General features: G+C 31.3%; 1 protein-coding gene across 2 annotated transcripts; it reads right to left on the bottom strand.

Moving 5' to 3' along the window:
- Window positions 1-2,818: 2,818 nt before the first annotated feature.
- On the bottom strand, window positions 2,819-14,936 carry kel (kelch). 2 transcript variants are annotated; one of them, XM_065502678.1, is made up of 8 exons: window positions 14,140-14,930; window positions 12,958-13,107; window positions 7,503-7,904; window positions 6,949-7,413; window positions 6,110-6,883; window positions 5,239-5,885; window positions 4,489-5,172; window positions 2,819-4,372 (listed from the first exon to the last, which is right to left on the bottom strand). In XM_065502678.1, exons 1-8 carry the CDS (start codon window positions 14,358-14,360, stop codon window positions 2,958-2,960), a joined length of 4,758 nt encoding a protein of 1,585 aa, XP_065358750.1. In that variant the 5' UTR covers window positions 14,361-14,930; the 3' UTR covers window positions 2,819-2,957. The 2 variants fall into 2 exon arrangements, with proteins under 2 accessions (XP_065358750.1, XP_065358752.1); XM_065502680.1 differs by lacking the exons at window positions 2,819-4,372; window positions 4,489-5,172; window positions 5,239-5,885 and having other exon boundaries at window positions 6,136-6,883; window positions 14,140-14,936.
- Between the last annotated feature and the right edge of the window lie 1,506 nt (window positions 14,937-16,442).

Genomic DNA, 16,442 nt, shown 5'->3' with positions numbered 1-16,442 from the left:
TACAGACGTTTTGGAATTCACCCATAATTACAAATTTCCGAAATACAATTAGAAAATTCTGAAATACATTTGGAAACGGTGAAAGTAATTTGCATTTCCGTTCGCGTTTTACAAATTCATACGAGAGATACAGAACTATAATCAATTAAGTTACGAACCTCTGATATGTATAAATCCGACACATCTGTGCAGTATATAGTCCCGCAAGTTAACTGGCGATTTTTTAATTTTGTAAGCGGTGACAGAGGCATTTAATTTAGCAAGGGTGTTACTACTTAACTCAATTTCAAAATAAAATTGTTCGAATTTGTATTTCGGAAATGTTTCCTTTTGAATCCAATGACCTTAAGAAAATAAATAAAACTCTTTACTATCTTTGTCTATAACCACATATCTTTATTATAAATTTATTTAATACATGAGTGCATTTATAATTGTATGTATATATGTATGTAATTTTAAATAAGAGTATTTCTGTTTTTACAACTGAAATTCCAGTCAGTGTATTACCAAAAACATTATAATTCTTCAAATTTTTTTGTGAATGTATAAGATTAAAATCTTTTATTTATTTTGTATTGTGCGTTCATATGTATTGTTTTTGTTTTCATTAATGAGTATTTAAAATCCATTATTACAACTACATATTTTCTAAGTTTAATTAATTATAAGAATGAGTTTTTTGTTTTGTTAATGAAATTGAAAGTAGACTAAAATTTGAATGAAAGTTGTGAATGAAATGTTTAAGTAAACAGCTAACAGTTAAAACTGGAAGACAGTGGATTAAAAAATAGAGCCAGAAAACTAACAAGTCTTTTAATCTTTTTTGTTAAAAATAGGAAGGTTTTGTTTTTTTTGTTCTTTACAATATATAGTACTTTTACTATATAAATAAATTACATGACAAAAAAAAAATAAGTTGCAGTAAATATTTTTAGAATTTGCATTTTTTTAATGTATAATACTTAAAGTATAGCAAACAAATTAATAAGTAAATAGATATTTAATATAAAATGGCATATTATTATTTAAGAAAATAATCAGTAAACAAAACTAAATTCGAAAATATAAGAAAAACAAAAAAACTATATGTATAAATAGAAATAAAAAAAATTGTGGGGCTTTTTTTAGAAAAAATATTGCAAATATTCGTTTGGAAACTTAAAGAATGAAATAAGAATAAAAAATAATAAATCTAAATAAACAGTAATGGTTGATGAATAATGCAAAAAAGTCATTTTGAAATGAAGGTTAATTCAACTATTATGTATCAATTTAAGAATATTTGTCTTAACCATGCCTAAAATACTTAACAACTAATTATGTTTTGAATTTTTGTATAATTTTTTCTTTTTTAATTTATCCACAAAGATAAATAAATAAGTTTTTAAACTTAAAATGAGACATAATTGTAGCAAAAGAAAACAATTGCATAAACTTAAAATTTTCATGTCAGTTTTTTTAGCCAAAAAAATCAACGATAACATTTTGAAAAATTATCGATAACAAGATTTTTTATAGAAAAATTATCGATAGCAAGATTTTTTTTAGAAAAAAAATTATCGATAACATGATTTTTCTATAGAAAATTATCGATAACAATACCTTTCTATAGAAAAGTTATCACCAATAGGACTTTTGTATAGAAAAGACATCAATAACATGACTTTTTTATACAAAAGACATCAATAACATGACTTTTATAGAGAAGTTATCGAAAACATGACTTTTATAGAGAAGTTATCGAAAACATGACTTTTCTATAGAAAAGTTGTCGATAGAAAAGTTATCGATAACATGACTTTTCTATAGAAAAGTTATCGATAACAAAGTTATAAAAAACATGACTTTTCTATAGAAAAGTTATAGAAAATATGACTTTTCTATAGAAAAGTTATCGAAAACGTGACTTTCTATAGAAAAGTTATAGATAACACGACTTTTTTAAAGAAAAGTTATCGATAACATGACTTCTATAGAAAAGTTATCGATAAAGTTATCGATAACATGACTTTTCTATAGAAAAGTTATCGATAACATGACTTTTCTATAGAAAAGTTATCGATAACATGACTTTTCTATAGAAAAGTTATCGATAACAAGGTTATAAAAAACATGACTTCTATAGAAAAGTTATAGAAAACATGACTTTTCTATAGAAAAGTTATCGAAAACATGACTTTTCTATAGAAAAGTTATCGAAAACATGATTTTTCTATAGAAAAGTTATCGAAAACATGACTTTTCTATAGAAAAGTTATCGATAACAAGGTTATAAAAAACATGACTTTTCTATAGAAAAGTTATAGAAAATATGACTTTTCTATAGAAAAGTTATAGAAAATATGACTTTTTTAAAGAAAAGTTATCGATAACATGACTTCTATAGAAAAGTTATCGATAAAGTTATCGATAACATGACTTTTCTATAGAAAAGTTATCGATAACATGACTTTTCTATAGAAAAGTTATCGAAAACATGACTTTTCTATAGAAAAATTATCGACAACATGACTTTTCTATAGAAAAGTTATTGAAAACAAGATTTTTCTATAGAAAAGTTATTGAAAACAAGATTTTTCTATAGAAAAGTTATTGAAAACAAGATTTTTCTATAGAAAAGTTATTGAAAACAAGATTTTTCTATAGAAATATTATCGATAACTCGATTTTTTATAGAAAATTTACCGATTCAAATATTGTTCGATAGAAAAATGATCGAAAACAATATTTTTCTATAGAAAACTTGTCGATAACAATTTTTATAGAAAACTTATCGATGAAATTTTCTTTAAATAAATTATCGATACCAATACCTTTTATAGAAAAGTTGCCGATTGTAATATTTTTCGATAACTTAAATTTGACATGAATGTGTTTCATTTTCTCCTACAACAATTTTGTCTTTCTTTTAAGTTTTAAAAAAACTTACATTGCCTTTAATATACACTTAAAACTTAAATATCCTTTTGTTCATTACTAGTATTGGTAGTTTTAACATCTAAATTATTTGTTAAAATTGGCAAATTATCGTTGTCCGGCAAATCAATAGGTTGGGCAACGGGGGCAGCAGTTTCCAAATTGTTAACTTCATTCGCCGTTACTACAGATGATGATGAGGATGTTGACGGAGTTGGCTCACTCGTTGCTTTTATTTCCACTACTAAACCGCCCACAGCACCTTCTAAATCTTCTAAGGGTGATGATTCGGCAGTAGCCGAAACTGCTGGCTTTGGTAAAGGCAATGTGGCAACATTTTCGACAACATCTAAAGTCTCTGCCTTTGTTAAATTGGGTTTAAAGTTGTTATTTTCAGTTTTATTTTCAAAATTACGATAAGTATCTTTAAATTTGACACTGTTGGTGGCTGTGTTGGCATTAGAAGAGGAAGGAGGGTTAGAGGCAGCGGCAGCTTGATTAGTTGATAAGTTATTTACTGGCCTTAAACGTCTAGAGGCATAAGTATTATTGCGTTGATTTAAAGTGGGGCTTTCTGAACGTGCCCGTTGCAGGGGAGCCCGTTGAGCAGCTGGCGACTGATAAGGTCCAGTTGCTGTAGCTGCTGTTGCAATAGAATGATCATAATCTCGGGATCTACCAAATTCAAAACCATTTTGCCATTGTACATGCACATTTTCATATGAAGGATCCTCATAGCGTCTGGCATAAGGACTAGGTTCGGCCTCTCTCAAACGATTCAAAGTGTTGTGCACTGGTCTTGACGTATTAAGATCATTTTGTCGGCGATAAGTAGCTGCTGCATGCATTTCTGCCCTGGCATTAAAACGTACGATATCTTGTGGCAGACCTGTGAGACGTGGTGTACCATAAGGATTGGACATTTGAGCGGCTGCTGAGGCTGCATCACAATCGACACAGTCGCGAGAAAACATAAAATTAAAGTCGATTACTTTGCAGTCGGCACCCTGACCCATCCATAGAGGAAGCCATTTATTGACCAATAGCCATTGTAGGCTAGATTTGGAAATACGATTTAAAGTGCTGTTATTTTGTTCAGCCATTGTTGAGTTCTGGTTATTTGAGCTTTTCGATACAGATGTTTGTGATTTTTGGGCTTGTGTCGATGTTGATGACATTGAAGCGTTTGATGAGGATGATGATTTCTTGGTGAGAGCATTTTTCAGTGATGTTACAGTTGTCTTTTCAGTCGTTGTTGTATTGGAATTCTGTTGTGAAGTATTGGAGTTTTGTTTCGAGCCTAAATTTAATGCTTTAATTTTGGGTATGGCTCCTGTTGTTCGTGTGGAAGATGTGGTTGGTGTGGTTTCCTTGTTACCATTTGCATTGGGATTTATTAGAGGCCCAGCGGAAGCGGCACGTGATTCACGATCTTTGGAACTATTTGGTGTGTCTAAGAAGAGGAAAGAAATGGGATGTTTTAATAAATATCTCAGCTCTTTGTGGGCCGATTTTAAATAGCAATCTAAATGATTTAACAATAACGACTTAAAATTTAGTAGTACTCACTATTAACACTCAAATTATTGGAGCCCATATTCAAGTGACTATTGATGGACGAGGAGCCACCATTACCGGATGCTTTATAAATATTACTCATACTTTGAGTATTTTCACCATGCAAACAGCTAAAGAATGACGAGGAACTGTTCTTAACATTATTAGTGCCATCCCTTTGGATACTTGTGGACGATGTGGCACCAACAGCTCCTGCGCCACCACTGCATGTCGATGAATTACAACTAACAGTTGAAGTAACACTGGAACTATTGGTAGTACTAGTGCTACTAATACTGGAACCCGTATTCAAACGTATATGACCCACAGTACCGAAATGTGAATGACCTAATACCGCGTAATGGCCACCCAAATTGTAATGATCAATATTACCGCACGATGAACTCAAATGGCGTTCAATGCGTCCAATACCATGACCAATGACATTTAAACGGCCATACACGCGAGCACCGTTTGTATTGCGATAAATGGGCTCGTCACGTATTTGCTCATAGATATTTTCATAACGTACTGGTGGCTGATAGTGATTCAGATTGTAATAGTTTTGCGATTCAGTATCGTCGAAACTGCGTTGACGATGACACGATGAAGAGGAAGCAGAGGATGAGGTGGTGGTGGTGCTGTAGTGATTGCAGGTGACACCGTTACAGCGAAAAGCATTAAAGCGGGGATTGGCTAAAAAATTGAATACAAATCATTTGATTCTCTATGTTGTTTTTAAATTATTTTAATTACACTTACCAGCATGTAAATCTAATTGAAAATTTCTTCGAAATCCTAAACCTGATCTTACAGATCTTGGTATATCATAGTTATTATTACTGCCAGCTGCTGCTGCTGCTAGACCTGCATTCGTTTGGGCTGCATTTAAGTTAATGGCATTTGAGCGATCGTATAAATCATTGCGATAGTTAATATTGTTAGCTGCCAGTCTTGATTGTTTCCCTTGTTGAGTATTATTTTCATTATTTGTGGCTTGTTGTGGCTGCTGCTGCTGTTGTAGAGCTTGTGGTTGGGCCAGAGTTGGTTGTTGTTGCGGTTCTTCGGCAGGGGCATTAGCATTATTATTATTGGCTGCATTAATTGGTGCTACAGCAGCTGCTGCTCCAACAACTGCTGCACCAACTACTGCACCACCATGAGCGGCTGCATTATATTGTTCTATACTTTCGTAAATATTTTCATAATGTGGATGAATTAGAGGCTGTTGTAATTGCTGTTGTTGTTGTTGCTGCTGATTAGTGTTGTTATTTTGTGATTGTTGCTGCTGCTGCTGCTGCAGTTGTTGTTGGTCATTGCGTACATAACCCACAGCACCTTCAATTGTACCCTCAGCTTGACTGTTCTCATCATCCACAATACCATTTATAGAGATAATGGCCGCTTGTCTATGAATGTGGAGAAAAAGAAGGGGAATAGAAATTTTATTTTTATTGGAGCAAACATTTTAACATGAAAACAATGAAGAACAAATTTTACCAAAAAAAATTTTGGAAAAAATTTGGAACTAAAATTTCTAATGTTTTTCAAAAAAGTCTAAAATTATTTTCAAAATTAAAAAAACAAATTCGACGAAAAACAAATTACCACTCCTGGTGAAACATCTACTTACCGTGCTAATGCACCCTGCTCTTCTATTCACATGGGTTTATCTATCATACACACACCAGCATAACTGCGACCAATGGTCATCGAAGCTGTCAAAATGCGCCAAGAGTCCGACTCAGGACTATAAACCTCAACCGAAGATAAATTGGAATCACCATCATCGCCACCCACCACATACAGTAGTCCATCATGAGCAACTACTCCAGCATTACGACGACAGAATGACATGTCGGCCACCGAGTGCCATTGATTTGTTTCGGGATCATAAGATTCAACCGATTTACGCACCATGGGTCCATCATGTCCTCCCACAGCATACAAAATATTATTAAGAACACCAACACCGGCACCACTACGACGGGCTGACATATCAGCCACAGCATGCCAATTGTCATTGTCAGGATTATAACGTTCAACCGAAGACAAGCATTGGCGGGTAAAGCCGTCATAGCCACCCACGGCATAGAGCAAACTATTAACCACGCCTACACCTACCGAGCTGCGTCGGGTAGACATGGAGGCTATGAAACGCCAAACTTCGTTCTTGGGATCATAAACCTCGGCACTGCATAGGCCAGTGGTGCCATCAAAACCACCCACAGCATAAATGCAGCCATTTAGAACGGCCACACCCAGAGTAGAACGTCTAGCTTCCATGCTATTGCTAGTAGACCATTGATCAGTGGCGGGATCATAAACATCTACGGTGCGTACACGTAAAGAGCCATTAAAGCCACCCACAGCATAAACTCGATCACCCAAAACAGCTAAACCCGCTCTAAAAATATATTTAAAAATTAAACCACTAAATTTTTGTTTGTCCTATTTGTTAAATCAACTTACCGGCATCTACGGTTTGGCATTTCAGCTGCCTGATACCATTTCTCCTCTCTCAAATCATAACATTCCACCGAACGTATAGCCTTTGGCGCCTGACCTCCTATAACCAACAGAATTTTGGGCAAACCTACTGGTTTCCTTGGTATAGTCCTGGCTGTTTTTATTTCGTTCGGCAACAAATGATATGTTAATGCTTCAATAATCAAATTTTTACAAACAATATTTCCCTCCAACAGGGCTTCCTTATCGACATTTTGTGTTATATACTCCTTGGACAGCAAGGGCAAACGTACGTGTTCCATTAGCTCGGCCGTGTATTGATCACGTAGTGTGGGATCATAGCGTATCCAATTGATGACAGACTCATAAACCTTTTCTTCGCCCGCGACAGAAATACGATCATTGCGTATGAGATTTATAACCTGTTCGGATGTTAAATTTAAAAATTCATCAAACTGGATGACTTCACTGCAAGTTGAAAAAAAGCAACAACAACAACAAATAAATATTTTATTAACTTATTAACTGAAAACAAAGAAATAATTGTATTTACTCACTTAAAATGTTGTTCAATATAAGTCTCGGCATAATTAACCAAATCAACACAACCATGCATATCGGCAAAGTCTCGTATACCCAAACAATTACTGGCATCTAATTGTGTTTGCAAATAATCACAACAGGCATCTCTGACATCGGTCAATTGCAGCAGATTGGCCGCTGTCAACAGTACTTGTACATTATCCTCATTCACTTCGACGGTGGAAGTGTAAACATATTCTATCAACAGTTCCAAGGCATGATGATCTATGCCCTGCAGGGTTATACGTCCTTGACGCGATTCTTCGAAACTCGTAAACATGGCGTAGAAATAAGGACTGCATGAGGCCAACACCATTTTATGGGCTGGTATTTCAATATCCTCTGCTACCAGTGTAACATCGCATAAAAGATTTTGCCTGTAAAATTATAAATACCAACAAGAAATAGTAAGAAATCGCTTAATGAACAGCAAGTTTTTTGTAAACAAGTGTTTGCAAAAAGTTGTTTCGCAAACAACTTACACATACTTCAGTTAACCACAATTCTTGTATTGTGGGAAGAAAATAAAATAATTAAATATACAATAAAACATTTTTGTTTTTATTAACAATTTAGCTAGTAATAGGTTGTTATTAGAGAAATACAAAATAAGCATTTCGGCACTCCCTTTTAATGATTTTTGGTTGATTTACAACAATTTATATGGATAATTCTACTGAACATTATAGGACCATAAATGTCTAAGATTGATTTTTGAAAAAAAAATTAAAAAAAAAACACTTTAAAAACATTTCTATAAGGGTTCAGAATATGCATTTTTCCGGAGAAGCTCTTGAGTCAAAAAAACTTAAAATCGGAGATGACAAATCCGAATGCTGTCCGATTGCCGAATCTTGTATACCCACCATCAATATGTGACAATATAAGGTAGGGTCAATTATGAACCGATTCTTACAAATGTACAAATAAAAACTGTTTATGTCCAATTACATCACGATATTAATTATTATAAGACAACTAGCTTGACCCGGTGCGCTTCGCTACCCCTGGCGAAGTAAAATAAAAAAAATGTGCAAAGATTTTATAAGCAAATAAATTAATATAATTAATACCGGAATTTCATGTTTGTGATTAATTGCATACTATGCCGTTGAAGGTATAAAAAATATCCTGTGATTTTAAAAAATCTTTTTTAAGACATTCGCCTATTTTTAGTCAGACTCCTTACAATGATATGAAAGCTATTTATAAAATGTTAGAAGACTATAGCTATAACAGTTGTTTAGATAAGAAATTAACTTATATGAAGTTTGAAGCCTTTCACATTTACAGTTATCCAGATATTCGAAAATAGCTATTTACTTTGTGTGGTAGGTGCCACGCCCACTAATTTAATACCGCCCATTTTCGGATTAAATTTCAAGACTTCTACAATTATAGTTCACCATATATTTGAAAATAACTATTTGCTTTGTATGGGAGGTGTCACACCCCCTGTTCCGATCCATCCCATTTTTAGTTAAACTTCAAACAGTGATACGAAATTGTTTCGTATAAAGTTTGAAGATAGTCAAAATTTTAGTTCTGCAGATATTCGAAAATAACTATTTACTTTGTATGGGTAGTACAAATTTTGCCCTCTTTTGTCCCTTTATGGTCCAAGTTAAGAAAAACTATATAGTATATTATTGCTTCCAAGTAAAGGAATATCTATGTTTCAAATGTCAATCAAATCGGTGCAGCCGTTTACTCTTGATTGTTTAAGAACTAAAGGTACCAATAATAATAATAATAAACCTGCAGTTCTAAGAGAAAGTACCGAACTAGTGATTTTACCCATCATTTGGGGTGGGAACTAGTTACTTCAAAAGCTACGTGACTAATTATTTTAACACTAAGCCTGTCCGATAGCTGGTCCAAAGTAGTCAATGCATTGAATTCACATATTGGTTACATAGCGTCAGTTACTTTACTAGCTACATAACTGGTTACTTGATCAACAATATAAATATTTATTTTAACATGTACGGGTGCAAATTGACCACAAACAGTTATCTAAAAAATATCAATGACAGTCCAATAAACGATAGCTTGTAAACAAACATTCTTCCGACAACTCTCCAATTGATTGCTTCTGGTGGGTAAAATAACTACTTTCTAAACTGCAGTACAAAATAAACGTTTAAAGTGACTTCACTATAGAGCGCATACGTATTTTACACGATCCAAAATGTATATTGGAGTCAGCCAAGTGATAAGACATTAGTGACAATTACATGGAAATGGTACAAAATATGTTGGCAACATTTTGTGCCTGAAAATAAAACGCCATTTTACAAAATTTATGAAGATCGGTCCATAATTCAACCTAGCCCCCATATAAGTGATGTAATTGGCCTTAAAGGCCCTCTTTAGGCATTTTTGCAAAAAGTGTATAAAAACCATTTTTAATTTTTGAATGAATAATAATTTTTTACTGATTTGAATTTATGAATACTTGTTCCTGTAAGACCTCATTTCGTTTAGCCACAAAATATACAATATGTTGCAGAATTATCTATCGAAATTCATTTTTGCCGTTTTGGCTAAGGAGCATTTACTTAGTGCATTGGTCGAAAATATAGATTTCTAGTAAATAAAAAAAATATAGCATCGATTTGTTTAAATTTCTTCACAAATCTTAATAATTAAATATTTTGGGATAGATCTGTCAACTTCTTAAAAATTATACTAGAATTTATTTTTTCAAAAATATGTTTTTATTATTCACTAAAAGTAAACAAATCTTTTTAAATATCAAAAATTATTATGATGCATTAAACTGAAATTTTTGTATGTGTTTTAAAATCCAAAAATGACCAAAAAAATAGATACCTATTTTTCTTAAAATTGTGACGTATAGGTGAAAAACAAGAAATTCTTAATCTACAACCGTACCCAGCTAGCCTTTCTCAAAAATGTATGTTTCATTCAATGTCGAATCGAAATTTTTTTTATTCTAAACTTTTTTTTTTAGACTTTTCCGGAGGGATTTTCCAAAATTTAGGAATTACTATACATTTTTTACACCATTTTTATATATGAGGGTCAATAACTCTCTGAGTTATACGTTTTGTAACTCAAGACAAACAATTTTTGAGTTAAAACATTTATTTTGATATATATTCCTCGAATCCCACTACGAGACCAAAAAGCTCATAAAGGAATAGACTAAGCTTTCTTTTGAGCAAAAAAAAATTAAAAAAAGGCCCATTTTGTTAAAAAATTAAAAGAAGTTTTTGATTTTGCCAAAAAAAAAAACAAAAATTTTATGTATTGAGTTACAAAATATTACAAAATATTTATTTTGATAGATATCCCATTCGCATCCCACTAAGCGACTCAAAAAGGGCTTTAAGGAAAAGACCTAAGCTTTCTTTTGAGAAAAAAATTAAAAAAGGGCCCTATTAAAATAAAAAATTTCATCAATGTTTTTGATTTTGCAAAAAAAGTCAAAAATAGCTTGTTTTGAGTTACAAAACATTTATTTTGATAGATATCGAACTCGCATCCCACTGAGCGACCAAATAGGTTTTCAAGGAAAATATCTAAGCTTTCTTTTAAGAAAAAAACGGTCCATTTTGAAAAAAAAAGTCAAAAAAGTTTTTGATTTCGGAAAAAAATATTAAAAATTTTTTATTTTTTTTTTTAAATCTTTTTTTTCGAAAAATTTAAGAAATAGCTATCTAAACTATTTGGGAAACATTTTGCTAAGAACAATAGGTAATAAGTTACATGGATGAGAAAAAATACATGTGTGGCCAAAATGTCAAATTTTTACCCCCTATAACTCAGAGAGTTATAGGGGGTAAGTCTAATCTTGGTCTAACCTTGGTGCAAATTTCATCCCGATCGGAAGACATCGATTTTAAAAATTGGTTCACTTGACATGAAATCCCCCATATACATATAGAAAAATGTTATTCATTCGAATATAAAATATATATTTTTACTCGATTATTCAAATAAATTTAGTCCCTATATATTGATGATATATTGAATGATTTTCATACTGAAAATGAAATATTTCAAAACAATACTCATGTTTGTCTATAAAACAAATACAATATTAAACGTGCAAATATGTATAAAATAACATTTTAATTAAAAAAAAAAAAATTGTAACGTAATAAAATTGTTTACAAATGAAATAAAAAATCGTTAGAAAGGTCAGTTAACAAATACAAATATGACGACCTCGCGATACCATAAAATGTTGATTATCTCTTAATAAAATTTATTTTTTTTTATATGAAGAATTTTGTAAAAGATAAGAACCAAAACAGTATTCTAAACCGGCTAAAAAAACTAATAAATAAAAAATAGCGGAAATTTTCAAAATATTAATGTAAATATTTAGCTATTTTAATGAATATAACAAACTCTATAGAAAAGTATGCATACTAATAATGTAATTGACATGATTGTATGCTAAACCTTATAAGGAAATATGTAACTATTTAAACACGTTTTTATACAATATGTACTAGATATGGTAACACAAAATAACCGGTAATATACAGCCATATTCATATATTTTCAAAATATTCCACCGTTTTGTTGTTGCTGTTGTTGTATACACAAAAATATTCGTTATGCATTTCTTAAAAACTGAAACATTTTGAAAGTTCAATGCTTTTAACCAACCAACCACCCGCTCTAGCTTTAACAAATGTACTTATATTAAACACACATTTTTTGAGTCTTTGTTTCTTTCCTCTTAATAAACTTTTACCTTTTTTCTTTAGTATTTTATTGTTATTACTTTTAAACACCTTTAATCTAAAGAAAAAAATGAACGTTATTCATTCCGTATTTCAAAAAAAACTGTATGTATGTAATTTAAATACGGAAACCGATATTAAAACAAAAAAATCAACAATATAAATAATGATGAGCTGCTTAAATTATGTTGACTTAATGAATGAACAATCAGACAAACCAACCAAGTTCAGGGTTAAACTAAAAAAAAACAACAAAACTAATATGTAGTATATACTCATATATGTATATTTCCATGTACATCTAAAAACATATGTTTGTTTTTGGTATTAACATAAAACAAAAACAAAAAAAAAAACTAAACAGAAAAAAGCGGAATATTATTTTGAAAACTTAAAACAAAATCTAAGAGATTAGAATTAAAAATGTAAATATAAACAAATCCAAACAAAAATGCATAAAAATATAAACAATTTTTTTGTTTATATTAAAAGCAACAACAAAAAATTGATAACAGGACGTTATTTTATGGGTCTGACAGCCAGCCAAATAGCTATTTGTTGTGGCTGTCTAGAGTTCTTTCGTTTTCATTTTTCTTATCGCTATTAAATGTCTGTATATTTGTATTTAATGTAGTATTTTTATTGGGTATTTAAGAATAATCATTTTAATTTTATTTTTGTATTGTATTTAATGTAAATTTCTTACTTGCGCATCTCGTTCATGGCTTCGAAAGAACGCGTGGTATGCAGTTCATTGTGATATTGGCCCACACAACGATCTTTACTGTTGGGTCTTTGTATGTGCTTTTGAGAACTTTCATCTAAAGAATTTTGGCTGGCATAACGTAATAAGCAGCTGCAAATAGATTAAAAATAATTAGTATACACTGCTATTATAAATTATTCACTTTAGACATATTTAAAAAGACTGTATTGATCATAAAAATTAATATTTTTTCAAAAATTTTATTAAATTAATAAAGATCTTATAAATTTGAATTAAATATTTAAAAAACTTGATTAAAAGAACTGCTGTAAAGAACTAAAACTAAAAATGTTTAAAAGAAACTTAATGCATTCAAGATCAAAAATAATTTCCTCTTAATAGATTTCGTAGAATATTAGGTACTCGTAATAGCGATCTAAAGAGCTAAATAAACTTCCTAAAGAAATACATAGAAAATAAATTTAATGCTCTTACGAGCTAAAAATTAATGAAGATCTTAAAAAATCGAATTAAATATTTTGTGCTAAAGCAAAAACTTGATTAAAGGAACTGCTGTAAAGAACTAAAGCTAAAAATTTCCTAAAGAAACCTAATGAATTCAAGATCTAAAAATAATTTCCTCAAGAAAGGAAGATTGTTAACAAATTTAGTAGATTTTCACAAGCCAAAAATTGGTTATTTGGCTGAATATTAGGTACTAGTATACAGCGCTCTAAAGAGCTAAATAATGTTCTTAAAGAAATCTAAACAAATAATTCAAAAATGTTTCTAAAGAAAAGAAATTCCAAAATAAATTAATGCTCTTACGAACTAAAAAGATACAAACAAATTTATCGGTATAAAGAGCTAAAAATTTCTTAGAAATAATGATTGTTTTAAAGAGCAAAAAAAAGTACTTCCGAAAACACTACCGATAAATCGCTCTAGAAGGCTATACAAGTATGTATGGCTCTATAAAACTATAAAAACGATTCCAAATTTAAAAAGCTGAGGCCTTTAAATATTTAATTTCATAGAAATTTATTTATAGAATTCCCACTTTCAAACTACTGAAACTGCAATATTATTTTCTTCAATTCAAATAAAAACGCAAAAAATATTTATATTTTTATCATGTACCTCTACACAGTGTAAACAAAAAGTCTAATCAACACAACATACCTGCCCCTTTCCATGCTCCCTTCAGCAGCTGGATTTTGATTTGCTGCTGCTATGGCTGCAGCATTGCCAGCCGCCTGTCCACCTCCACCAGGCGCATTATGATTATGCAGGGGATTGTTGTTTTGATTTTGGTTGTTGTTATTAGCACCTTGTTGTTGTAAATTTTGATTTTGTTGGCTCATAACTCCCAATGATGTTAGTAAAGCACTCAAAGATATCATGCAGCTTTAGCACGCACACGGACGCACAGCAGACCGATAGATAGGCTCACACTCACACTCTAAAAACGCTCCAAAACTGCAGACAGCAAAGGCCGCTGCTACTGCTGCAATATATGCAGTAGCGGTAAAATGCACACGCTGCTGTAATTCAATGTAATTGTGTTGTAGTGAAAACAACAACAAGCTACAATAAAATAAAACTTATCTGCCTCAACAAATATGGGTCACGGGGTAAAAGACCTTCCTTTTTTTTTTATTAATTTATAAAAATTATTACAAAATATTAATTAGAAATATACAACAAAATGTCTGTATTATATATCTTATAGGATTTTCTTTCTTGTTATACTAGATTTTTTCTCAATGGTTTCTTTTTTTATTGTTGTGTTTTTCACCCCAACAAATTTATTTTCTTAATAATTATTATATAGATTTTTTTTTGCTGTTGAAAATCTTAATTTTATTTAGTATATTATTATTTTAATTTTATTGCTATACAATATTATTTTTTTAGTTAAATATTCTTGTTTTTCAGTATAGAATTTTATGTTTTTTCACAAGCTCGCGTCTATTTTCCACAACCACACAAAAACACACAAGAAGAAACAATACGAAAAAACTCAGTAGACAGAAAAGTGAAAACAACAACAATAGACAGTAAGAAAAAATAAATAAAAACAAGTCGCCAGAGTTGCACAAAACAAGTAGTAAAACACACAAGAAGAACAGCGTTGTCAACAATGTCATTGAAAAGCACTAAAATAAAACGCCTATTTATTTAGTTATAAAAAAAGTACCATCACAAAAAAAAAATACTTTTTTTCTCCTTCATTCGAAAAACAACTTTTTTGTTGTTGATTGTTTGTTGCTCACTTTTTTTAGTGAACGCGAAATTTGTTGAAATTGGCAGCCAGACAGACAAAACGAAAAATTCCCATATTTTTTTTTTCACACGAATACCACGAAGAACACCGGTTTTCTAGGAAGATAAAAGTAGATAGTAGTAGGTGATGATGGATGACGACGACGTACGTGGATGCGGCAGCCAGAGCAGTGGACAAAACAGATGAGGGGGAGAGAGGAGAAAAAAGAAGATGGCGAACGAAAGACATTCAGAGCTGAATGACGACGACGACATCGGCAGCGTCGACACGAGACGACCGCGAACGGACGGAAAAAATCCCCCGACCGCTGATCTTTTTTGTTTTTTTTTGGTGGGAAATACAATTCGTGATGAATAAAAAAAAATCGAGATGAATTTTTGGAAAATCACCACAAATTGCTCAAAAGAAAGCTCAGGCCTATTTCTTGAAGACCCGCTATCTATAAGGATCCATAATATATATATTTTATAGGGTCGGAAATGAAAAATGTAGAAATTACAAACGGAATGACAAACTTATATATACCCTTCTCACGAAGGTGAAGGGTATAAAACGGGCTCATTTTGAATAAAATTTAGATTTCGCAAAAAAAAGTACAAAATAAATATTTTGTAACTCAAGAGTTACAAAATATTTATTTTGATAGACATCCCACCAAGCGATCAAAAACCTCTTAAAGGAATGGACCTAGGCTTTCTTTTGAGCAAAAAAGGACCCATTTCGAAAAAAAAGTCAAAAAGTTTTTGATTTCGAAAAAAATATCAATTTTTTTTTTTGGAAAGTTTGAAACTAAATTATTTGGTACACATTTTGCTAAGAACAATAGGTAATAAGTTACATGGATGAGAAAAACACCTCTAACTCAGAGAGTTCTCCACCGAACTTGTTGAAAAAGGTTAGTACTATCCAATAGAACTAACTGGGTTATATCGGTCCATTATTTCACCTAGTCTCCATACAAATATCCTCCCGAATAGGACTTTCTACAAATAAATTTTTATATATGTATAAGGTGGACCTGTCAAGTAATTTTATGATGACCATTACATAATTATTCATAGCTCCCATATAAGGCCCGCTTCCGAAAATCACTTTAACGAATATAAATCTTTTAAAAGTTTAGGTTATTATATGGTCGGTCTTGGCGGACCATAATTTTTTACTTGTTTCGTTATACTTTGCTTGTTTCTATATAGAA

Source organism: Calliphora vicina, chromosome 2, assembly GCF_958450345.1.
Source record: "Calliphora vicina chromosome 2, idCalVici1.1, whole genome shotgun sequence".
Taxonomy (NCBI): Eukaryota; Metazoa; Arthropoda; class Insecta; order Diptera; family Calliphoridae; genus Calliphora; species Calliphora vicina.
This window is presented reverse-complemented; position numbering and strand designations above follow the sequence as displayed.

Excerpts from the sequence above, each read along its gene's own strand:
- kel (XM_065502680.1), bottom strand. The coding sequence starts at position 14,360 with ATGATATCTTTGAGTGCTTTACTAACATCATTGGGAGTTATGAGCCAA. Across the intron at positions 7,905-12,957 it reads GCCATGAACGAGATGCGCAA|GCAAAATCTTTTATGCGATG; the intron begins GTAAGAAATTTA and ends ATAATTTTACAG. Across the intron at positions 7,414-7,502 it reads TATATTGAACAACATTTTAA|TGAAGTCATCCAGTTTGATG; the intron begins GTGAGTAAATAC and ends TTCAACTTGCAG.